The sequence below is a fragment of the Crocodylus siamensis genome, chromosome 2, assembly GCF_052110815.1.
Source record: "Crocodylus siamensis isolate JL-2025a chromosome 2, ASM5211081v1, whole genome shotgun sequence".
Classification (NCBI taxonomy): Eukaryota; Metazoa; Chordata; order Crocodylia; family Crocodylidae; genus Crocodylus; species Crocodylus siamensis.
Window position 1 is genome coordinate 85351032 of NC_143396.1, and position 25804 is coordinate 85376835.

Consider the following 25804-nt stretch of genomic DNA (forward strand, 5'->3'; position numbering starts at 1 on the left):
TATAGGCTGAGGCAAACCACCTCAGCCTGATCTACCTGGGTTTTTGACTAGCTCCCAATGGAGATGGAGCTATAAACCAGACCTTGCCTTTCTTGACAGCAACTTAGAAGTTATATTCAAAAAAAGACATGCTGGAACCCATCCCCTACAGACAGGACAGACTAATTGCTATCAATGTCACAGCAGCCATAACTCCACATATGGTGCCAGTGCACAGATGCTTCAATTTTAGGAAAGCATTTTAGAGAGGATTTTCTGAAGACCTTCACAAAAACAGTGGCACACATTGAACCAGTCTTGGATAATTATGAGCTATTTGTAAATGCACTGTGCAAAACCTCAAAAAGGTACATACTTTGAGGATACAAAACTGAGTATATACCAGAATTTACTTCCATGTTAGCAGCTGAATGTATAAAATACCAGCAAATGTTTCAGAGAGACGCTTTCTCAGAAGGCACTATTGTAGCAGTGTAAAGACCTGACAAAAGTACAGCAATATCACAACATCACAGCCAAGCGAGTGGCTTACCAGCTTCTGCTCAATAATAAAGCTCTAAATAAACAGATTAAAATACTGATTAGATGAAAAAGTGGTCTGGAGAAAAATTATTTTAGTATGCCATACATAAGCCCCATATAATAGCTCTGATAAAGCCCGGGGAGGATGCTCTGGCCCAGAGAACTTCAAACCAGTGTCACTCCTATGCTATATTTATAAGCTTTATGAATACTTTAGTCTCAATTGCCTTTCACTTCATATCAAACAATATCTGATAGCAGAACAAGTTGTATTTAGACCAGGTAAGCCTGTACTGGCCAGATACTAAACATCACCCAACATTTAAAAGATGGATTTGAGAAAGGGATGATAACAGGTTCTGTGTTTGTGAACATAGCAGTCACATATGATATAATCAATCAATGAAACATGCTTGCCAAATCTACTACCACATGACTACTCCCCAGTGCAGCTCATCCAATCTCTTTTGGAGAATAGACATTTTTACTAAGCCACTGGAGATGACAATGAAATTGCTACCATGCTGCCGTGTGGGAGGCCCTGATCCCCTTTAACATATATACCAATGACCTACCCATACAGAGCAATATGAGGAGCTTCATATATGCTGATGATCTATGCATCATCTCAAGAGAAGGACTTTGCCACTGTCAAGAACAGACATGTGCACCAAGCAACCTCTCAGATTATTACAATAAGAACTAGCTTTGTGGCAGCTCAACCAAGATGCAAGTCACAGCCTTTCACCTATGCTAGAGAAGCCAAGCAGAAATTAAACATTACCCAGGGTGGAATTGCACTGACTAATCACCCAATCCCTCTTAACTTGGAGGTTACACTGGACTGAACACTTACCTTCAAAGTACATGTAGAGAAGATGAAAGAGAAAGTCACCGTACTCAACAACATACTTTGAAAGTTGGCCAGTGGGGAGTGAACCCAGTTACATTACAAACCACTGCTATTGCCTTGTGTTACTCCATTGTGGAGTATGCATGTGCAGTATGGGAATGATCACTTCATGCCAAGAAAATAGACCCAGTTCTAAACAACAGCTATTGTGAAATAACAGGATGTCTGAAGCTATGGATAGCCTGTACTTACTGGCTGGCATTTCACCACCTGATATCAAAAGAAAGGTAGCGAGCCAAAAAGAAAGATCATGGTAGATGAAAGACGACAGGCATCCACTTTATAGTCACACCGAAGAAACTGATTTGGACTGGTCAACATGGCGATGCCTGAACCGAACCTTCTGCAACTGCAAAGTGGATGTTAAAAAACAAACATGATCGAATGGACCTACACTAATGATATGAGAATGCTGAAATGCAGACCATGGAACATCTGCTTATTTGCTGACATGGTGAGATCTGTACAAAGGAGGACCTCACTGCAGCAACAGAAACAGCCATCACTTCTACATGATTCTGGAAAAAACATCTGGTTTATGACAAGAGTACAGGATGAAGAATAAGACGGGACTAATACTAAAAGTTTTAAGAGAGGGGCATGGAACTTGTATGGGGCAAACAGTGTGATCAGTTCCCTAATTCTTTTCATTTGGCTTAACCCCTGAAGCAGAAAGTTTTACACCCCTTCAAAATGTATTTATAATAACGTTTACAAATGTGATCTTTTTGTTGTTCATATAACTAGATTGGTAGGTTCATATAAAATGGATGTATTGGCTGTTAGGAGGGGGGAAAAATACTCCTTCTGACATTACAAGGTTATGGGGAAGATAGAAGTATGCATGGGAACAGAAAAGAAAGGAAAACAGAAATATGTTTCAAAGAGTATAAAAAGCAACGCCATATCCAAAACCATACTGTGAAATGTAAGTAAATTATTTATCAACCTTAATGAAAGATACTGGTATACTGTAAATTATCCATGTTCTTTTGAAGGAAATTACCAACAAATCTTACTAAAAATCTCTAAGAACTACTGATTTAAAATTCGGGATTGTGCAGATAGGGTGTTGACAGAAGAAAGAGGTATTTCTCATAAGAATATTCTTTCTGTTTCATAAATTGATGTCTGACAGAGTTCAATATTAGATTCTATTAAGTATGACAGTAATATCACATCATTTGTTTTCATTGTCTCATTATAGATTGCTGCAGGATTCTTTAACATCAACTGCTTTGGGAAATTGTGTGCTAAAAAATGTTGAGAGAATTTCATTTTCATTTGACTGATAATTGTTTTCTATATTCAGTTCCACCAGTAATTCGAGTCTATCCAGAAAGCCAGGCCAGGGAGCCAGGTGTGACTGCTAGTCTCCGATGCTATGCTGAAGGTATCCCCAGTCCACAACTTGGTTGGCTAAAGAATGGAATTGACATTACTCCAAAGTTATCCAAACAGTTAACTCTTCAAGGTAAAGGAACATATTTATTGCTTTCTAATGACAGCAGAATGGATTGTTTTTAAATAGCATTACAGTCTTTACAGTGCATTCTCACCTTGCGTATTTTCAATATCCGGTTAGGGTTAATTTATAAGTTAAGGTACAAGCATGAAGTAGAAGGTGAGAAGTAGAATTCCCTCACCTTAAAAGAAGTGAAACCATGCCTTAGAGACATTCTGAGGCACAAATCCCTGCCTGCTTTCTTTTTTCTTGAATAGCGGGGGGAGACATAAAAGCTTCAGCCTCTATTACCGGTAAATGTTAATGTTTGCAGCCATCCGTATCGCTACACTATGGCTTATCCTTGCTGATCAGTATATTATGGAAGCTCAGCTATCACCTCTTTTTCTGCCAGTGTGGTTAAGGAGAGAAAGTAATCTTAGTAAGTCAGTCAAGCTTTTAGATTTTAGTATAATTAAGCATTAGGGCTATGCAAAGCTTCAGTAGCGGATTCAATTTGGAGGAGATTCAGCCTGATTTGGGGACCAAATCTCTGAATTGGAGTAGAATCAGGAAACCGAGTAAAAGCTCTGAATTGATTCGGAAAAGATTTGGCCAATTTACAGATTCAGCCATAGACTCAACAGGCAGATGACAGCTGCTTACAGCTGGTAAATCTGTTGGGGTTGTGGGGGAGGAAAGGGGTGTGGGGGAAGGAAGGATCAGGGCTGGGGCTGGGACAAGCTGCCCAGCTGGAGCGGGGGGATGTGTTACTCGGGGAGGGGGTGGAGGGGTGTGGGATTGGGTGTGGCATTGCCTTGAGTGGGGGCTCTGCCCTGCTGCTGCTTGTCCAGCTGGGCCAGGAGCGGGGGGCAGGTTGTGTGGGTACAGCTTACTCCACATGGAGGGGGCAAGTTATATCCCCTGATCCCAGTGCTGCCATGCCCACATCCCATGCCCTCCACACCAGCTGGCAAGTGGTGGCAGGGAAGAGCTCCTGCTCCCAGTGGAGAAGCCACAGGAGAAACCCCATGGCTGCCCTTCTGCCCTTTCTGGCCCCATCCCCTGCCTGGCCCAGCCTCCCAGCACTTAAAAAAAAAATCCAAAAAAAAGCCGTGCACTCATTGGCTCTGGCAGCAGTGATTGGGGCCTCTGAGGGCTTGTGGCAGAGCCCCCACCATGCAGTGCAGGGCAGTGGGGGGGCAGGGGGGATCACCCCCCCCATCTGGCAAGCTGCCCCATGGCACAGGCGAAGCACAGCTTGGCAGGGCATTGCGTGTTGCCTGGGAGCTGGGGCAGCTCCGCCTGGCAGCTGGATCCTGGCAGCACTCAGTCCCAGCAGCTCCAGTTCCCAGACAGCATGTAGTGCCCTGCCGAGCTGCACTGCACCCAAGCAATGTGACAGCTGCCATGCGGGTGCTGGGTTGGGGAGTTGATCCACACTGCCCCCCCACTTCCCTGTCCTGCATGGGGAGCCTCTTCCACAAGCACCCAGAGGCCACAATCACCACTCCTGCAGCTGGTGATGGTAGGGCTTTTGTTTTTTTATAGCTCCCACATGGCAGCTGTCACATCACATGGGAGTAGCGCAGTGCAGCAGGGTGCTGCGCACTCTCTCAGAGCTGGGGTGGCTCTGGTAATCAGCCAAAGCCCAGCATCACTCAGTCCCACTAGCCCCAGGTCCCAGGCAGCGCACGGTGCCCTGCCAAGCCACGCTGCACCTATGCCATAGGGCAGCTGCCACATGGGTGCTAAGCGGCGGGGGCACAATCTGTGCTGTGCTGCCCTCACTACCGTGTGCTGTATTGGGGGGGGGAGAGATCTTCCACAAGCACCCAGAGGCCTCAATTGCTGCTCCTACAGCCAGTGATTACAGGCCTCTTTTCTTTTCTTTTCTTTTCATTTTTCTTTTCTTTTTTCTTTTTGTTTCTTTTTTTTAAGGCTGTGGCCAGGCGGGGGATGGGGCCAGGCAGGGCAGCCATGGGGACTTCTCATATGGCTCTCCCCACCTAGGGAGAGGTGGGTACAGCTGGAGGAGCTACCTGGCTGTGCCTCTCCCTGGCTGATCCAAATCACTGAATCTCTCTGAATCAGCACTGAATTTTCCTAAGCTGATTTGGCCAAATTGATTCAAGACAGTGATCCAAATCTCTGAACTGAATCACTGTCCTCCAAATCAGCTGCATCTGAGTCAAATACTTCCCTATTCACACAAGCCAATTCGGCATTGAAATTGTTGTGAATTTGGCACTGCTGAAAATTATACTATGTTTCCATTTCCCTAAATTAGTAGCAATTGTTGTTCTTTTAAAAGCTAAAAACATTGAATTAGATTTTGGCATGTTTTGTTGAAGTCCAAAGTACTTTTGACTTTGTCAATCTAGAAAAATATTCATGCTAGTCTAATTGTGTTCAGAATGTGGCATAGTGTGCAGTATCAGGGTTTATCTCCATTGAAGACAAATAGTTTAATTTAAAGATGGATTATGATTTAAGGCCTACATTCCAAAAACGGACTTTAGTGCCTCAAATGGGAATGAAATAAAAAGTTTTAAATTTAAGGACTTAAATCCATTCGCAAAACCTTCACTCATATGCTGCTTAGCCCTGCAGCACCCCAACTCTGCAGGCCCTTTATAATTTTCAGCAGGTGTGTCAAGTGCCACTCCTAGGCATGCATACAGACACCTTAGCCTTGACTGTGCTGAGCAGCTCAGCACCTAGCTCACTCTTATGCCATGTATATTTCAACAAACTAGTCAACCGTCTCTGTTCCCTGAGAGGCTTTAATCTAATGGGCATTCCCAGAGGATACCTAAATCATGATCCCTGCATGTGAGGCAGTGGCAGCTGCTGCTTTTTCTTAAAACCCTGTAAGAAGAGAAGATGGTTGTACTGCTAAAAATATACTGGTTTTATATAGCATATGGTCAAATGTATAAGATAGGGTAAGGTGTGGGGTGTGGTAAAAGCAACTCACCAAGGATTTGGGAGATCCAAATTTGAGACCATTAAAACCCACACCATCAGACCAAATAGATGAGATGTTGACTGGGGGACATGGGAAATCTCTTGAAGGAAAGGAGCAGAAATAGAAGGGTCTAAAGAAGTGTTCTTGTGAAGCAGCTAGGGGCAGCCTAAAGAATCCCTGATGGACATTATGGTTGTCTGAGTTCCCACAGTTGTTTGTTGTCTATTCTCTTCTTGATAACCATTTGTGCTGCTAGTAAAATAAATTATTTTCTCTCATTCTCCCCATACTTCATGCAGAAAGGTGGCTTGGGAATAAGAAAAAATGCAAAATTCGTTCTAATAAAATGCAAGTGGGATGCTAGAAGTAGGATAGAGATGGATGAGAGGCAGCAAAATGTTCTGTGAAGACATTGTGTTACTTTTACCTTTATGCAGCCAGTCCTGAGCTCTCCTGTAACATGTTGCTTGTCCACATGCCCTGGCCATAGCCCTATCCAATTTCCCCTTTAAGAACGTTCCCTACTATCAGAGTGTTTTCTTCTGCAGAATTGCACCCAGGGTGCACTTCTCCTGGGCTTCCATCAATTTGCCTTGGAGAGTAGAGCGGGGAAACCTTCGGACCTTCATATATTAAATGCCTTGTAATAAATAAAAGTAGTTATATTTTTTCTTACATATTGCTTAATATTGTGAATAAGCGCAATATATGTTTTCTCCAGTGATGTTCCCATCCTCTACCCATTAACGTGGCAAAGAAAAAAGCTATATAAAGTCTGAACCCAGAGAAAAGGTGTTCTGTAACAAGTTTCACAAGAAACCTCTAGGTTCTGTTTCATCCATATTCTACAGTACATTTGTAAAGGACAATTTTTTATTAAGCACTACAAAGTTAAGCAGGAATATTTTGCATTTACAGCATTGCTATATATTAAATTAAGCTATATGTCTGTAAAATCAGATAATGTTACCTCTGTCTTCCGAAGTCAATGTACAATCTCCAATTTGTGTGAGCAAATATTAGGGTTTTTTTCATATGCAAACTTATGCACAAACTTAAGGATACACATCTGTACATGAAAAAGTGTAAAGTCTTATTTTATAAGCTTTTTGGCTGCTAGTCTGCACTCATCTCAGATGAAAATGACTCTCTAGGGTTTCTGGGAAGAAATAAAAATAAAGGAAGATTTTTGGCAGGGAAACATATGAAAGCGACACCACATATTTGATGACACTATCTGAAAAGCAGATTTTCTGATATTTCCAAGGAGTTTCACCCTGGTCTCATTGTATACAAAATCAAAATCATGCCCATTACTTCTGCAATGAACTTTACAAAGAAATACAGGCTCCCAGGTGTTTGTTAGAGTTTAACAGCTACAAGGATACATTAATAAATTCTCATGCACAAAATCCATTTGTCCAAATATGTTTTGTATGTATGAGTCCCATCACCAAAATGTACAGTGCTACAATTGACTAAATTGAGAAGTACATGCAAGGACTGAGAGATGGAAGCAAGTAAACTAGGCCATCTTTTTTTTCTAACTCAATTATACAGAATAATAAAGAAGCTCATTTAATGTTGCATCCCATATTCTGGAAGCTATACATCTCTTGCAGAATGTATTGTACTGAAAATTTCTCCCATTATGTTTTGTGAACTCCATGGCATTTTCTGTTAAATCAGCAATGCAAGGTGCTAGCATTGCAAATGATCAGATACAGCATTTATAAAGCAGAACTGCTCAAGTCTACAGAAGAGGGCACACCAGTTTTTTCAGATCTATGTTGTCACTGAAACAGGTACAAAATCTGAGACTGACATCTGGAGCCAAGCATCCAAAATGGTTGAGATATTCCTGTTATCTGTGAAATGAATGAGAGTAGAGTTTACTATCCAACTGAATATGTTTGGAGTAATCTGGCATGTGTCCGATATATGAACTGAGGAAGGAAAGCAGTTTAATTACGATAAGCCTGAAAGCACTGTAGTAAAACTAAAATTGTTGTTCACGTGTTGTGTTCTCCCTTTGCTTTCAGCAAATGGCAGTGAAGTTCACATTAGCAATGTGCGCTATGAAGATACGGGAGCATATACTTGTATTGCAAAGAATGAAGCAGGAGTGGATGAAGACATTTCTTCTCTTTTTGTAGAAGATTCAGCTCGGAAGACCCGTATGTACTGGAAAAATAGTCTCTCTTTTATTTATTTATTTATTCATTTATATTTTTTAGCTGTATGTTAAAAGAACATTAATACTGAAACATAATCAAATGTTAAATAATTATGTATCAACATCTAGATAGTTGGGAAGTATAAACAAGGAGACAGAAAGTTGCGAAAATCATTATATAAAAGGATCATTAAAAAAGGAAATGAGGTAATGTTAAATATTAAGTCTATTGAGAAGTGAAGTGAAATTTCTGATTGATTTTGTAAACTGAAATGTCTTTTACATCAATATTACAGTCTGAAAAGTTAGCCAATTCCTGGAAAATTTCGGTTTGCATATCTGAAGTGCAAAGTAGAAACATAGGTTACTTTCAACTAACCTTCTCCCCCTCTGATTTTGGATTAAATTAAGGGGCAATCTAGGCCTCAATGTAGCTAGTGAGCAAGCTGTTCTAAATTGCTGTAGTGGCTAACAGGTTCCATGACTTGTGGTCTGACTCTGTGGGGGCATGTCTATGAGTGCACGTATGGTTTGTGGCACGTCAAAGCAGTTTGAGTTGCCGCAAACTGCATGCGGTGCACATGCTGCTGATTTGCTGCACAGTGAGGGGGGAGGGGGGTTTATACTTGGAGATCCCATTGTAAAAACAATAAAAATAAACATAAAACCTGCCACTAAAAAAAGTTGTGTGGCACACATGGCACCAGAAACCAAGGAGCCAGATCACTGCTGCTGCTGCACGGGGAGGCCCCCAAAACCTCAGGTACCCCATCTGGGTCAATTTGTCCTGTACAGTGGCAAAAACAGTGGCACAAATTTCTGCCACTGCAACTTTTCACTGCAGCATCTGCATGCCCCTGCACATGGGGACATGCTCTGTGGTTTCATTTTGCTCCTAATGTGTTCCCTTCACACTCCAACCCTCACTAGAAGACAGGCAAGACTGGAAAAGCAGCAATGACCTTAATTCATATGCTCTTATCATTCCACTTTGCCAGGGAAGTCCTTCACTACTAACTTAAGTCAGCTCTAAATGCCATTTTCAAAACTAGAGTGATGCAAAGAAATTTCAGGGGGGCTGAAGATCTAGAAACTGTGCTTCCTACCAAAATAAATATGATATTTCCCAGCCCCAAAAAGCCTTGACTTACATTTCATGGGACAGCTCTTAACGTTTTAGTTATCGCTACTTAAATATCAATTGGTATGAGTATATGCTATGAAAATGATTGTCACTTTGATGGTGAGTCTCATTACATTAATTCAAGGTATTCCTAGTACAGCCACCTGGGAGAACTTACTAAACTATCACAGATAATATTATAGTCAAGGCTGGGATCATTGCAGATTGAGGTCACCTGACACTTCCCATTATATATTACACTTCATTCAGCTGTGTATAACTTTACCAAAGTGTAACCTCTTGGGATAAAATCCTATATTGTTGATATCTATCGGGGGGGAGGGGAAGGCGGGGATTTTTTTTCTCCTCAGACCAGGAGATTCATGTATTCCTGAAAATGAGGTTAAAGGAAAATGTTTTGTGCATGGTAAAGAAATCTAATGAACTGTTATTTTAGGAGTTCTAGCACCTTGTCCTTGGAGCAGGATTTGACATTTGACGTTGGTTACATTGCATAGAGAAGGTGCTTTTTGCTCTTTTTTGCAAAAATCTTTCCAAATTGGGCCCTTGGAATATAAAACCATGGAAAATGCAGTTTGTATGTCCTCCAGAGAGATGTGCTCTGCCGTAACTAAAATCTAAAGGATCACCCCTCCTCTCCCAAACCTACACAATCTAAAATCTCTCAAGATTCTGTCCACATTGAACAAACTCTACCATTAGAAATCACATTGGTGGGTCATGACATGCTTAGTCTAGGTGCTATAACTACAACCATGAAGATTGTCTTTATGCTCTCAGTGCTCATCGTTTGGTCTCAGACAGCATAGGGAAGATTGGTCTCTAGATTGAAAAGTGTAACAAGCAAAGTTGGTGTCTGGGAGTGGACGCCCTACAAGAGAGTGGAAATGGGGTGTGTTTCAAGAATGGAGATGTGCATTTCCAAGAACTGAGGATGGGGGCATGTGTTTCTGAGAGCAGGGATGGAAGGGAGCTGTCTTACCCATGCTGGGAACCTGGGAGCTCCTTACTATACTAATCCCCAGCTGAGTTACTGCTGCCACTATGTGCTTTTCCTGGCCCAGCTGTTGCTCTTAAAGCAGCGGTAACCAGGGACTGTTTAGGAGCTCCTTGCACTGGTGTGCTACCAGAGTGCAGACTTCACAGGGGTGAGGGGTGATTCTGGCACCCCTCCTAACTTGACCACTGGGATGGGTGCCCCTCTTACCCACGGCTGGTTGCACTACTTCCTGAATTGAATGTAGAGTGCACAAGAGCCAGGCTATGGGTTTTTAAGGTTGCTTTTGTGATGAAGAGCCTGGGAAAAGATTGGAACAAAAAGATGATTGTACAAGGAGAACTGGGACGGGAAATGTCTCTAGTGACTGGGACTGAAAGAAGCTGAAGAGAAATTGTGTCAGTCTCCTTGACTAAAAAGGGAGATGTTAGAACGAATAGATATTAGACAAGGAGCTAGGAATGCAACTGGGAACCAGAGAGTAGGAAATATTAGGTGGGGAGAGATGGATCTGATGAAGTCACAGAAGCCTTACTGTATTCAATGCACAGGATGAAAACTGTTCACTCAGTGATATTGTTCCAATATTTTGCTCTATCTTTATTGTTCAGCATATGGCAACATGACTTAATTACTACACAGTATTCAAACCTTGTTCTGAAGATATAATTATTCATTTTATTACACACACATCAATTTATTTGTTTCGTGTTCATTCATTTCATGACATCATTATGAGAAGAGGTAGCAGTCAAGAAACTTTTGCCTGATGTCAGGAATGGAGCAAAATAGGAAAGGACCATTTAAAGCTCACTTAAAGGTCACCAAGAAATGCAGGTTTTTAGTTTTATTGTTGTGGGATTACAAAACTATGTGGTAAACCTTAATTTTGTCAAGGTCATCATTTTCAGCTTGAATAATGTAGATATTCTAAGGTCAGAAGAAAGATATGTTTGAAAGAAAGTCTGGGCCCCCTCAATCTTTAATATTTTAAATATGATTTATCCAAGGGTTTTTAAAATATTCTTAATAATCTCTTTCTCTATTTTCTGCACTATATTTATTTAATCTGGACTTCGTGTTTTTTAGATTGTATATTTGCCAATTTAGTTTAGCATTTCACATTATGCACCTGCAAAGAAATATTTGACTTTTTTTTTTAAAGACTGTATTTTTTTTTAAGTTGAAACTCTGAAAAGATTATATAACAAATCTAAACGGTTTTTTTCAGGAATTGTATTATAATGCAAAAATATTATAGTTTTATAGTCATAGTCTTTCACTTTATGGGATTTACAGAACCAACAATGGACAGAAAATAATTAGAGTTGTACTGATACATTGGTCCGGTATCAGATCAGTACTGATATAAAGAAAATTGGCTGTATCAGAAATTGTCATGAAGTGGCCAATAATTTGGCTGTTAAATGTCCATGCATGCACACAGCTGCAGTGCAGCATGCAGACAGTGAGGAGCAGAGCCCAGCAGCGTGCCGGTAGTAAGCATGTTGTCGTGGAAGGGGAAAGAAGGGGCATGGCCGGGGGGGAGATCAATGCCTCCTGAGGTTGGAGAGGGAGGGAGCAGGGGCAGGTGTAGGATAGAGTTGCGGCTTGTCGGCGGGCAGCTCCCACTGCTGCGTGCACCCAGGGAAGGCATGGGGATGGGGGCATGTGCCCCCGGATCTGTGCAGGGTGGGGTGGGCAGGCTACAGCTGTGGGTTGGAGTCAGGCCTATGCCAGGTACTTCTCAGTGGGGGCTGGACTCAGGGCAGGCAACAGCAGTGCTTGGAGGGGGTTATGGAGGGGGCTGCAGCTATCCCAAATTTCATTGTAGTTGCACTCCCAGCACCACTGCCACCCATCCAGTGCAGCCGCAGCTAATCCTGGCACATGGGGGCAGGTGGGACTTGAGCTAGGGCTGCTCCAGGCAGGCAGCAGTGGTACTGGAATCAGGGCTACAGCAAAATTTAGGTTGGCTGCAGCCCTCTCCATAGCCCCTTCCCAGTGCTGCCACTGCGCACCCCGAGCCCAGCCCCTGCTGAGAAAAGCCCAGCACAGCCCCAGCTCCAGCCCACAGCTGCAGCCTGCAGATCTGGGGGCACATGCCCCTTCCATGCCTTCCTGGGATGTGTGCAGTGGTGGGAGATGCTCCCCCCCCCACAAGGCTCAGCTCTGTCCCATGTCCTCCCCATACTGCCTGGGCAGTGCCTGCCCCTGCCCTCTCCCTTCCTCACCATGGGGGCCATTGATCTGCCTCCCCATATCCCTTCCCTCCCCTCTTCCCTTCCACCACAACAGACTTATCAGCTGCACACTGCTGTATCAAAAATTGGATAGGCATTGGCTGATACGCCTCCTTAAATATCAGCTATCGGTATCAGCGCCCAAAATGTCTATCCATGCAACCCCCCAAAATAATACATATTCAAAAAATGCATTCAAGTCCAGTAGCACTATGTTGGGAGCAGTCATCGTGGCCATCCAGCTTTAGCTGAAATTTGTAAGTGGAGCAAGATGGAACATAGACCAGATTGTTTCTAAGATCATCCGTACTGATGATCTTACCATACACTTATATATATATATTTATATATATATATATATATATATTTATATATACACACACTCATACATACAGGGTCTAGTCAAACTTTGCTTGCTAGAGGCTCATAATCATATATTTAATAGACTCTTATTTCTGTGAATATTTGAACAAACTTTTCCAACTCTGTAGCTTAATAAGTACAGATGTAGCCCACAGCTACTTGTACCTCATGACACCTCAAAGCAACATTTTAAACATGGGTGCCATTAGCACCTCAAAAAGAAGCATAAATCCACATTGTAGTTTAGATACCTGTATCTGCACATAAATATCAGGTTAAAGTTCATGGAAATAAAAAAGGGTAGTTATTGCTCGTATCAAGTTATCATTACTTGACTAGCTGAGCAAATGCTGTTTGCTGCAGGCAATGCAAATATATTGCTAAATATAAATGCTATATTCATTCTTTGCCAGAACCAGTGTTGTGTTTCATTTGAAAGGGACACCTTTATAGAATATTTAGTAATTTGTTAGCTTCAAATTAAGGGTGGAATGGGTTTGTCATTAAGGCTGCTAAGTGTTTATTCAAACACCTCAAAACATTGATTAGTGGAATAAATTGCTTTACTAATAATGTAAATGAGAAAGATACCAAGAAAACCATCTTGTTAGTTATTGTTACCTTATCTATAAGGTTACCATCACAGCTATAATTTAATGCCTGCTGTTGAGGCTACAATTTTATGGTTCAAGAATGTCCTCTGGTTTGATTCAAACATGATTTTTTTATATGATTTTTATATTTTGCCTGTGTTAGAACCACAATATATTACTTTTATTATATGTTATTCCACTCATCCTCCATCACAGGAATAAAGCAGGCATGTTTATTTTCTTAATCTAGACTTTTCTCCCCCTCCTCCCTACCTCCTCCTTTAAAAGCATGGGAACATCCCTGTTGGAAATACTTTCTCCACAGCTTGTCAGTTAACTTGAACTGCTCTGCAGACTCAGAGCAGCACAAAACAGCACTGAGTAAAATAAAAGCTTTTCAGAGCATTGGGGGATTCAGAGTGCTGATTGGCTATTGAGAGGTAATGATTTATAATGAGCAGTTCTCCTGGGTACCTAGAACATATAGAGCTGTAACTGCTTTTATATTGTGCAGCAAACAAAATACACTGGCTAAGGTCCTTCCTATTGTTAGAACCATATTTACTCAATGCCTGATTTATTTAGTCTATAAAGTGCATCTCTACGCTGCCTGCTACCTAATTTCAGACCAAAATGGCTAACTACCTTTCAACACTTCCTGAAATGGCATGTTAACTTTATGAACTGTTTTTTTTCAGCACTGTTTAGATGCATGCAAAACTTTCTGGCAATATAAATTGAATTGGCTTTGTATAATGGATTAAATATGAGCAGATATATCTAACCTCTGTAGTCTCATTTTTAGTCTAATCAACATGAGTTTCTCAATATTGCATATTGAACACAATACAATTTATTTTGAAGGCTGGACACAATTGTCTTAAATGCTGGCTTCTTATCTGAAACCCAGAAATATCTAGTGTAGAAACTAAACACTTCCTGACCTTACAAAAGATTCTGCATTTGACATAAGCATGACAGTTTGTCTGTTTTTAAAGAAATAATTGACAAAAAAAACCCTGGAATTAACAGCAAACAAAATTTCAAGCCATTTTCATATGTATGTAATTTATAAATGTGTGTGTCTGTGTATGTGTATATGTGTGTATATATATGTGTGTGTGTGGATAGATGGATAGATAGATAGTGTGTGTGAGAGAGAGATCATATATACAGACATACAAAGAGAAATAATGATGGATAGGCAGCTCTTTAATGACCTGTATGATGTGTCAGTAGCAAAAAGAATGAAAGGAAATTAGTAGGAAAAATAACAGTGTGAGGTATGACTTAGGTATTTCAGTAAGAGGCGAGGATTTTTGGGGGGGGAGGGGATACTCTCTTTTACTGGATTTATTTTAAAGTTTCTAGCAGATAGGAGAAATAAGTAACACATTTTCCATTCCCCAGGGAAGTCATACCTAGATGATAATGATTCATCATCAAGATGGAAATTCTAGATTAAAGTAAATGAAAAACTATGTGTAAAGTGCTTTGTCATCCAGAGCTGTTAAATTTATGCATGAACTAAACAATGAGTTGATGTTCTGTCTTATGCAAGTAAGATTTTAACAAAGGAGGACAATCTTAAGAAAAGCTTTGTCTCTTGTTAGCACTTTAACTTTATCCAGTATGCAACACCTGAGCACCTTCTGTACAACTATGTGATTTTTTTAACAGTCCAGTATTTAGCATGGTTCTGCTGTATTGACAGTTTATATACCTTTTCGGGCAGAGATTCTCAACCAGAGTCTGGCACCTCTGGGTGCTCTGGCAAGATCCTTTGAAAACGTACTGGAGCTATGAGATATGCCAAGTGTGAGAAGATAAGCAAATGAATGCCAGTTTAGGTTTAGTCCCTGTCTGGCCATACCCCTGCCCCCATTACCTGTATCCTCCACAAAGAGGTAAGCGCTGCAATGAACAAGGTGGGATGATATGGGGTGTTACTCAGTTCACAAAAGTTATGTGAGAGTTCCTCAGTCTAAAAAGGTTGAGAACCAGTGCATTGGGGAATGGCTGTCCTATGCCGTTCTTCCTTTGCTATGGTAGCAGAAGAACTGTTTCTTTAATCTTTCTGTTTGTGGCAGTTCTACTGGTTTAATACCAGTGAAATAAGAAATGTCAATTGTCATTCAAATTTGGGAACAAAGCCACCACAGAATCTGAGTGCAGGTGTGTCCCAGCTGGGTATCCCCTAAGATGATTGATAGAGACATCCTACTTTAATGGGATTTAAAACATGATGCAAATGTTACAAAAGTTAATTGTCTTTCTCACACGTGGAAAATATATTCATGTAAAATAATACATAAGAATGCTCAGGCTTGTTGTTGGTAGAATGATTGGAGCTAGAATGATTTCAGCTTTACAGTAACATGGAATGAAAACTTCCACTTTCGTCCTAGTTTCAGATAAAAATTGACAAAATAGTTAATAGATTGATTGACACCATGTACAGCCCTATAACTTGTGTTAGCTAAAGCACATCCTCCCAGAAACATCTTCAATCTTAATTTGAAGCTATAAAGATATGGAGAATCCACCACTTTATTTAAAAATTTGTTTCAATGCTTAGTCACCTCACTATAAAAGAAAAAAAAAAACAGGCCTAATTTCTATGTGTTTGTAGAAAGTTTCTGTTTCTAGCCATTAGTTCCTGCTCTGCCTTTTTCCACAAAATTCAAGAACCTTTTAGTATCCAGGATTTTCTCCCATGTGGGTACTTCTGCACATCTGATGACCTCTTGATCTTTTTCTTAATTTAAACCAAATTAGATTTCAACCAAATCTAATTACAGAGCTCTTGAAGCCTCTCTCATTTTCCCCCAAAATTTGACTTTTTCATTCATTTTCCTTTCAATTCTTACCAATTTTTTCAACATACTCTCTGTCATACGTGTGTGTGTGTAGAATGAGAATACCAAACCTTGCAATAATGTGTGTGTATATCTATGTATATATGAAGTGTAGCATGCATACATACGTGTGTGTGTGCATGAGCATGCCAGACATGCCAATATTATTCCGCTATTAGCCTCATTAATGCTTTATAGATGGAGTAAAATACCTGCTTAGAATAATAGGAAATTAGGGGTGGAAGGGACCTAAGGAGGTCATCTAGTTCTCAAACCTTGCTCAAACCAGGACCATCCCCAACTAGTTCATCCCAGCCAAGGCTTTGTCTAGCTGGGTCCTAAAAACCTCCAAGGATGGAGAATCTACAGTTTTTCTGAGTAACCTGTTCCAGTGCCTAGTGAAAGAGTTTTTATCTAACCTAAACTTTCTGTACTAGAACATGAGACCTTGAGACAACAGAACAAGGATCTCATGATCTGCCACCAGTAAGAACAGCCCAGCTCCATCCTTTTTTGGAACCCCCCTTCAGGTAGTTGAAGGATGGCATTAAATCCCTCCTTAGTCTTCTCTTTTGCAGACTAAATAAATCCAGTTCCCTTAGCCTCTCCTCAGAAGTCATGTGCCCCAGCCACCTAACTATTTTCAAGTTGTCCACAATCTTTCTGTACTGGAGGGTCTAAAACTGGACATAGTACTCCAGATGTGGCCTCACCAGTCCCAAACAGAAAGGAAGAATCACTTCCCTCAGTCTGCTGGTAATTCTCATACTAATGTTAGCCCAGTATGCCATTAGGTTTCTTCACAACAAGGGTGCACTCTTGACTCCTATTCAGTTTACTGTCAACTAGAGCTGTGCGAAGCTTTGGTCACTGATTTGATTCGGCAGAGATTTGACCCAATTTAGTGGCTGAATCTTCAAATCCAAATTGAATCAGGAAACCCTTTAATCTCCGAATCAAATAGGAATCTTCTGAATCGATTCGGAAAGATTCTACAATTCAGACATAGACACAGCTTTAAAGGCATTTTTTTACATACCTCAAGGTACCAGACAGCTTATGAATGCTGAGATGATGGGGTGGATGGAGTGTCCCACAGAAGTGCAGGGGGGTCCCCAGCACACTTGACAGCAGACCTGGAAGTGGACCAGAAGCATTTCTGATCCACTTCTGGGTCTGCTGGGGGGCACGCAAGGGGCTCCCCCCCTGCACTCCTCCAGCTTGGTGACTGGTACCTCCTGGATTGGGGAAGGCACCCAGGGTCCCCCTGTGGTCCATCACCAAGCTGGAGTGGGGGAGTACAGGGGTGGTGGACCCTGAAGTGGACTGGAAGTACTTCCGAGTTTGCTGGCAGGTATGTGCTCCCTCCCCCCATGCTCCTGTGGGATGCTCCATCTGACCCACCATTGCAGTTTTCATGAGCTGTGCTCATCACCTTGAGGTATGTAAAAAAAACTTTTCAAGCTGTGTCTTTGGCCAAATCACTGATTATCCAAATCAGCATCGAATCTTTAGTTTCAGATTCAGCCAAATCAAATTGGGACAGTAATCTGAATCAACTAATCGAATCAGTGTCCCCAGTTAGGGCCAAATCCAAATCAAATATGGCCCATTTCACACATCCCTACTGTCCATTATAATCCCCAGGTACTTTTCTGCCAAGCTTCTGCTTAACCAGTCAGTCCCCAGCCTGTAGTGGTGCATGGGATTATTCTGTCCAAAGTGCAGGACTTTGCACTTGTCCTTTTTGAACCTAATAAGATGTCTCTCTGAATCCTAGCCCTACCCTCCAGCATATCTACTATTCCACCCAGCTTGGTGTCATCTCCCAACTTGTTCAGGATGCAGTCTATCCCATTTTACAGGTCATTGATCAAAATATTGAACAAAACCAGCCCCAGAACTGACACCTGGGACACTCCACTTGATATTGTTAACTAGACATCGAGCCATTGACTACTATCCTCCAAGCCCTGTGATCTAGCCAGTTTTTTGTCCACATTACAGTCCATTAATCTGACCTATAATTCCATGGCTGTATATGAGAATGTTGTGGGAGACCTGTATCAAAAGCCGTGCTAAAGTCAGTAACTAGGTATCCTTACGCCTAGTAATTTTCCCCTTATTTATGCATCTGAGGATTCCTTTATCTATTTCTCTCTCTTGCAGCACTCTAGTAGCTCGTGTTTGTTTGCTAGTCCTCTGTGTAGATTCCGTCAAGCAATGAAATCAGATTTGTTTTAAAGTAATCTTTGATACAATCCTATATTTAATATGCCAATGCATATTTCTCTGCTTTAATTTTTAATCCTAAATCAATCTTTTCATTTTTTTTTCTGAAAATGATATTGGATGAACTGACATATAGTTAGTTACTCAGCTTGTATGATTTAGTCTTTTTGAATATTGACATAATATTAGCATTGCTCCTGAAATGTATCTGGTATTCCAGACTGTATTAGAACATACTAAATCATAAGTCCAAAGATCTTCTTTAATACCCCTTGGGGGCATGTGTCTGGACTTCCTCATGTAAATATTTATCCATTCTTAGTTACTAGTGGGCTGGAAAGTACTTCATCATTCTTCTGACTTTGAGTGTATCATCCTCCTTCTTTCTAGATACAAATAGAAATATTTAAGGAACAGATTGTAGAGTTTGCTAACAACCATGGAAAGCAAACTTCCTAGGTTTGAATTCTTCTAAAAGAGAATGTATTTTCTTCCCTTCTTGCAGTCTTTCCAGGTGACTTAGAATTGGTGTCAATGATCTCTATAGGACATCTTCTGGCCACATTACTTTCTTCTTTCTGGAAGAAAAGTTCAATAAAAATATGACAACATGAATGTTTTTATTACTACATGATGGAAAAGAATAAAATGGTTTAGGATGAACAATATTATCTTCTCTTTAATACAGGGTCATGGCTAATAGAGCTAAAATTGCTTCTTTTCCTAAAGGGAACAATTACCCCAGTATTTTTAAACATTATTTTCATTACCTCCAACAAGACTTGAAAATACAGCTATTTCTTTTTTTAGCATTTCCACCTGCGTTTTATGAAGTTTACAACTCTATCATTAAAGTAATCGATATGAGTAGCTTCTCTGTCAATAATGGGTGTATCAAGTTCAAATTGACTATGCAAATGCAAAATCTGAATCAGTTTCTAAACAGCTTCAGGTTAGTAGTGGATGTGTTTTTAATATTACAGAGACAGACTAGATCAACTTGGGTTCTGAAAGCCACAAATAAAACCCAAATTATAAGGTTCCAAGTGCTTTTGCTGTGCCACTGGAAAAAAATTAAAATATTAGGGAATATGAATAAAGTTGACTTGACAGCACCTTTGTGGCTATGTAGACGATGGCTGTCAGCACTATTTTCTGTTACTGTCATGGAATGAAATATTATTCATGAGAGGATGGTGAAAAAGTAGCCTTGCCAGTTTGTGGAGTGTTTTGTTTTAATTTAGCTAAAGTTAAGTTACATTTTTTTCAGGTAATAACAGTGCGGATATATTTCAATTTTAGTCCGAGTAATGTAAAACTAGGATATAATCAAATAGGTGATGAAAGAACAAGACTGAAGTTTGCTTTCTGACTAAAATACTAAAAAAGATAGGAAGCACTGTGAAATTTGTTTTAAGTCATTGTGTGCATGGAACAAATTAAATAGGTCAAGAGTTCACTTGACTATCTCAGTCACTTATTTAGGCTAGTGTGGGCAAGTCATACTAATTTCTGTGGATAATAGCACAGATGGAAGTGATGTGGTTGGTATATCATACTTGAGATGACTTTTAAGTCCACAGCTCACAAAACCAGGAACAGAATTCTGTTCTCCTTTGTACCTATATGGCAATTTTCTGGCTGTGTAACTGATATTTTTGGCTTCAGACACAGGTTCTAATTCTATAACACCTGCACTGTGGATGCATAGTATTGTTCATCCTGAATCTCTTCAGTCTTCTCTGGTATGGATAGAGTGTAGTGCCTGTTGCGTACACAGTAGGCTATTCAGTAGTCAAGCGTGTATATACATACCTACTCTGGATGCATAAAATGCTTGGAAGCCATTAGGAACAATTGAGCTAATGACTAGTTCTTTTTAGACTCTGCGGGAGGAGGACTCCTACCCCTGTATTTTAGACCTAGTAGATTGTCAGTTAAAGGACTACTTGTCCAGGAATCTGAAAATCTAAGCTGTAGACTCCCTTCTCCCCTTCTCACCCCCTCAAAACATACCTGATTTAAATGTGCAACTCCTACTTTCTAACACAGTGCTGACACCACAGTGACATAGGTTCATCATTATTCATACATTTCATAGATTTCATAGACATTAGGGCTGGAAGGGACCTCGGGAGATCATCGAGTCCAGCCCCCTGCCCAAAGGGCAGGAAGTCAGCTGGGGTCATAGGATCCCAGCAAGATAAGCATCCAATTTGCCCTTGAAGGTGTTCAAAGTAGGTGCTTGAACCACCTCCAATGGCAGACTGTTCCAGACCTTGGAGGCTCGGACAGTAAAGAAATTCTTCCTTATGTCCAGCCTGAAACGGTCTTCTAGTAGTTTATGACCATTCAACCTCGTCATCCCTTGGGGCACTCTGGTGAACAAGCTTTCCCCCAGATCCTCATGGTCACCCCTGACAAACCTATAGGTGGCCATCATATCACCCCTGAGCCTGCGCTTTTCCAGGCTAAAGAGTCCCATGGCTCTCAGCCTGTCATCATGAGGTCTGTTTTCCTGACCTCTGATCATGTGCGTGGCTCTTCTCTGGACTCTCTCAAGCCTCTCCACATCCTTTTTGAATCGTGGAGCCCAAAACTGGACGCAGTACTCCAGCTGCGGCCTTGCCAAGGCTCAGTGCAGGGGGAGAATGACGTCCCGGGATTTGCTCGAGAAGCATCTATGGATGCAAGCCAGTGTTTTAGTTGCTTTACTGGCTGCAGCACCACATTGCAGACTCATGTTCATCTTGTGGTCAATGATGATCCCCAAGTCTCTTTCTTCCATAGTGCTAGCCAGCATAGCACTGCCAAGCCTATAAGGATGCTGCAGGTTCTTCTTCCCAAGGTGGAGAACCTTGCATTTTTCGGTGTACCCATCAGGTTCTCGTCCACCCATTTGCTGAGCCTGTCCAGGTCAGCCTGGATCACTCGCCTTTCACCTGGCATGGATGCTTTGCCCCAAAGTTTGGTGTCATCGGTGAACTTGGCCAGTCCGCTCCTGACTTCAGTGTCCACACCATTAATGATGATTTTGAACAATATGGGTCCAAGGACAAAGCCTTGAGGAACCCCACTGCTCACAGGTTACCATGATGCATGACTGCCATCAGTTACAACCCTCTGGGTCTGACCATGGAGCCAGTTTCCCAGCCAGCGGATCATCGTGGACCCAAGGCCACAGTTGGCTAGTTTCGCTAAGAGGTGATCATGGGATACCAGATCGAAGGCTTTTCTGAAGTCAAGATATATGACATCAATCTCATCTCCCTCGTCCAGGTGAAAGGTCACCTGGTCATAGAAGGAAATGAGATTGGTCAAGCAAGACCTACCCACAACAAACCCATGCTTAACTATCCCTTAGAATGTTGGCCTCAGCCAGTCCATTAAGGATGGCCTCTTTAATAAACTTTTCTAAGATCTTCCCCAGGATAGAAGTCAGGCTAATGGGCCTATAGTTAGCTGGATTCACTCTCCTCCCTTTCTTGAAGATAGGCACCACATTGGCCTTCTTCCAGTCTTCGGGCACTAAACCTGAGTGCCAGGAGTTTTTAAAGATCCATGCCAGGGCCTGGGCTATGACACTCGCCAGCTCCTTGAATACCTTGGGGTGTAGATTGTCAGGGCCAGCTGACTTGAATGTATCCAGCTTCTCAAGATGTTGCTTCACGAGGTCAGCATTTACGGAGGGCAGGGGATCTCCCCCACTCAGAACTCCCTCTCCCATAGCAGGCATGGACGTCCCATGGGACTGATGAAAGACTAACGCAAAGTACCCATTTAATAGGTTGGCTTTTTCCTGGCCATCAGTTGTCAGTTGCCCCATCTGGTTCAGCAGGGGTCCAGGGTTGCCCTTGCTTTTCCTCCGGCTCCCCACATATCTGAAAAAGGACTTTCTATTGTCCTTGATGCTCAAGGCTAGTTGGAGTTCAGTTGCAGCTCTGGCTTTCCTGGTTTGATCCCTGCAGGACCGGACCAGTGCAGAATAATCCTCCTTGGAGACGAATCCCATCCTCCATCCTTTGTAGGCTTTTCTTTTTAGCCTTAGGAGGCCTGCTAGATCCCTGGAGAGCCAGGGGGGCTGTTGTGCCCTCTTGCTGCCTTTCTTTCGAGATGGAATAGACTTAGTTTGTACATTGAAGATTGCTCCCTTGAGGAGCAACCACTCTTCTTGAACTCCCCTCTCCCTGAGGTCATGGTCCCTTAGGGCCTGACTGACAAGCCTCCTGAGCTTGTCGAAGTCAGCTTTTCTCAAGTCAAGGACTTCTGTGTTGCTGACTGACTTGCCAGCTTTACAACGGATGGTGAAGATGAACAGCTCATGGTCGCTGTCACCCAGCTTCCCATCGATCACTAGGTCAACGATTAGGTCATCTCCTATAGCCAGTAGCAGGTCAAGCAGTGCTTTGCCTCTCATTGGCCCATAGATTTCTTGAGTCAGGTAGAGGTAATCCACACATGAGAGGAAGCTTTGTGACCATTCAGATTTTGCTGAGTGATCCTCCCACGAGATGTCTGGGTAATTGAAGTCACCCATGACAACCATGGTCCTGGAGCATGCAGCCTCCGCCAGCTCCCAGGAGAACTCCTGGTCAAGGTCAGGACTTTGGGTGGGAGGTCTGTAGTAGACTCCCCCTGTTGTGTCACCTGTGCCATGTTCCCCACAAATTTTAACCCAGAGGGTCTCTAGCTGTCCACCCTGGTTACCAATATCAGCTTGCAGGGGCATGTAGCTTTCCTTAACATAAAGAGCTACACCCCCACCCCTTTTATCTACACAATCCCTCCTGTACAGGGTATAGCCATCTATATGCGTGGTCCAGTCATGGGTGGAATCCCACCAGCTCTCTGTTATCCCAATGACATTGTAATTCTTTGCATTGAGCAGGAAGACGAGCTTGTCCTGCTTGTTTCCCAAGCTCCTGGCATTTGTGTACAGGCAGGCAAGGGTGGGCTCCCTTAAGTGCCTTGGTCTGCTGGCTTTGCAAGGGTTGCTCAGTGGGCCAGCAGTGCCGGTAGTCCCCCCATCCCACAGCGGACTTAGTTTAAAGCCTGGTGGAGCAGGTCAGCTAGTCTGGCTGAGAAGAGCCTCCTCCCCAGCGGAGAGAGGTGGAGGCCATCTTTTCCCAGCAGCTCGCTGCCTCTCTCGTCAAAGAGTGGGCTGTGGTCATGGAAGCCAAAGCCTTCCCAATGACACCTGTGCCGCAGTCTTTGGTTGACTACGTGGATCCTCCTCTCCCTCCTCAGCCCATAGCCCGAGACTGGGAGGATCGATGAGAACACCACCTGTGCTACCAGACCCTTAAGCCCTGCTCCCAAATCCCTGTAGTGCCTCATGACCTGGCTGGGAGCGCTTCAAGCCAATCTGGGATAATGGCTCAGATTCAGAAAAACTTCAGAAAAGGGGAGTAATGCCTAACCAAAGATGTGAAAGTTTGAGTATTATGTTGGGAAGTCAAAGATACAAATTTAGACCACTTTTGGGCATGCGCAACCTAAAATATGGATCTCCTGTTTTCTGTACCAAGTCCCTAACAATTAGGCTATTGGGACTAAAATATGGGACTACAGTCCTCCATATTTTCCTAGGCAGCTATTATTACAGCTATAATAATTTAAAACATATTTTTCACTTTTTGTTTTTGTATCAACAGTACAACTAGATTAATTTCACTTTACATATAGTCAGCTTCATGTTGGGATCATTGTACTTTAGCACCTTGAGTAGCTTTTTGATCATGCCATGTTTTAATTTTTGTTAGGTTTTCCAAAAGCTCTTTTAAAAAAAACAGAAATTGGGCCTAACTTGACAAGAGCGCCCTTAAAGAGTACCCCTTCAAACTCTTCAGCTAAATATAGATGATCAAAAGGCCCTAGACTGAATCAGTTCAATCTTTGCAGGTTAGTCTTAGCTGCATAGATTGAACTGATAAGCAAGTTAACAGACATTCATGTTTGATTCCAGAAATGCAGCTGCATGCCTGTAGTCACCCAAGCCACAAGTGGGGGGGCACTAGAGAATGCTTCCCTGCTCAGGTAAAGCAGAGCTAAAGGCTAGCTTGCCCATCCTGCAAGGCGGGAATTTGTGGGGGCGGTGCAAAACATCCCGGGATGCTGGGGAATTGTGGGTGAACTTGAATCTGGAGAAAATCTGGGCAGAAGTTTAAGAAACCTATTTAACCTAAATCAGTTAAGTCTGATGCTATATCAATCCAGGTGTATTATAAATCGATATGTATAATTTATATGTGTAATTTCTGTCCCTAGACTTACATTTTTAGTCTACAATTGTACATTAGAGACTTACCTGAAAATCTAGTGAGTGAAATGGCAAGTTGTCACATAATGTCCAAGTTGAATTGTCAGAATCAGTTTAACAATATTTGAGGACATTTTAGTATTTTATGCAGCAATTTTTATTCTTTAACTTCAATTATAGCTTACTATGTTACCCAGTTCAGTCACTATGGCACTGTCAAATTCCATGAAGAAACTTCTATAAATTGTTTCATCTCTTCAACAGGAGCGGGCTGAAAATTATCTTCCTTGTGCATTCTGTGTCTTGGGGCTCTGTTTAAAAAATAATATGTCTTTTCCATCCCGTTAAATAGATCTATTTCTAACACAGTGCCTTTTTTGCGTAATGTCATAGGCTTATCACTTAACAAGAGCTTATGTGATCTGAATGCTGCTGACTTGACAGGTTTATGGCCATCCATAAACAAGTGGGCATCACTGTTGCCTAGAATTTGGAATAAGACTAAAAGCTTTTTGACTATGATTTATTGCCTAAATTCTCTCTGTGAGGTTTTATGCACCTTTAATGGAATCTCCCTGTCCCACATCATACTGAATGATTCCTATTTACCTAATTTCTTTGTAGATAATTTATGCTGCCATTTTATTTTATGGTAGAGCTAAATAAAGTTTATACCTTCTGACAACATCATAGACAAAGACTCTCTATCTAAGATTTCCAGTTAGGGGTTATAAATTCTGCTTCTGAATCACTTTCTGATTGTTTTCATGTATATGATATTGCGTTTGTGAGCCTTGATAAAGTAATTCATAATATCTCATTACCAGAATTTACAGATAGTAAATCAGAGATTTTACTGTACAACTAACGATGATGTTAAGTACTAGGTCCTACTCTTGAGCAGTCAAGCTCATTGAAAAATGTTCATATTTAATCTTTTACAGTAGCATTCTGTGTGTAGTACCATTCAAGATATTATTTCCGTTATAGATGTACTATATGTGCTTAGAGTGTCCAAAGATATAATTAGTAAAAATTAAATCAAATTGTATTCTTTTGTAAGCTTTCATAGTTTAACAGTAAAAGTAA

At 41.7% G+C, this 25804-nt stretch overlaps 1 protein-coding gene across 2 annotated transcripts in view; it reads left to right on the forward strand.

Moving 5' to 3' along the window:
* FSTL5 (follistatin like 5) overlaps positions 1–25804 on the forward strand; it is a 597279-nt gene that overhangs the window by 492157 nt on the left and 79318 nt on the right. For both annotated transcript variants that reach the window (XM_090036262.1, XM_090036263.1), the window contains exons 9-10: positions 2748–2909; positions 7893–8027. In XM_090036262.1, coding sequence (XP_089892388.1) covers positions 2748–2909; positions 7893–8027 — 297 coding nt within the window. The remainder of the gene's footprint in view (positions 1–2747; positions 2910–7892; positions 8028–25804) is intronic.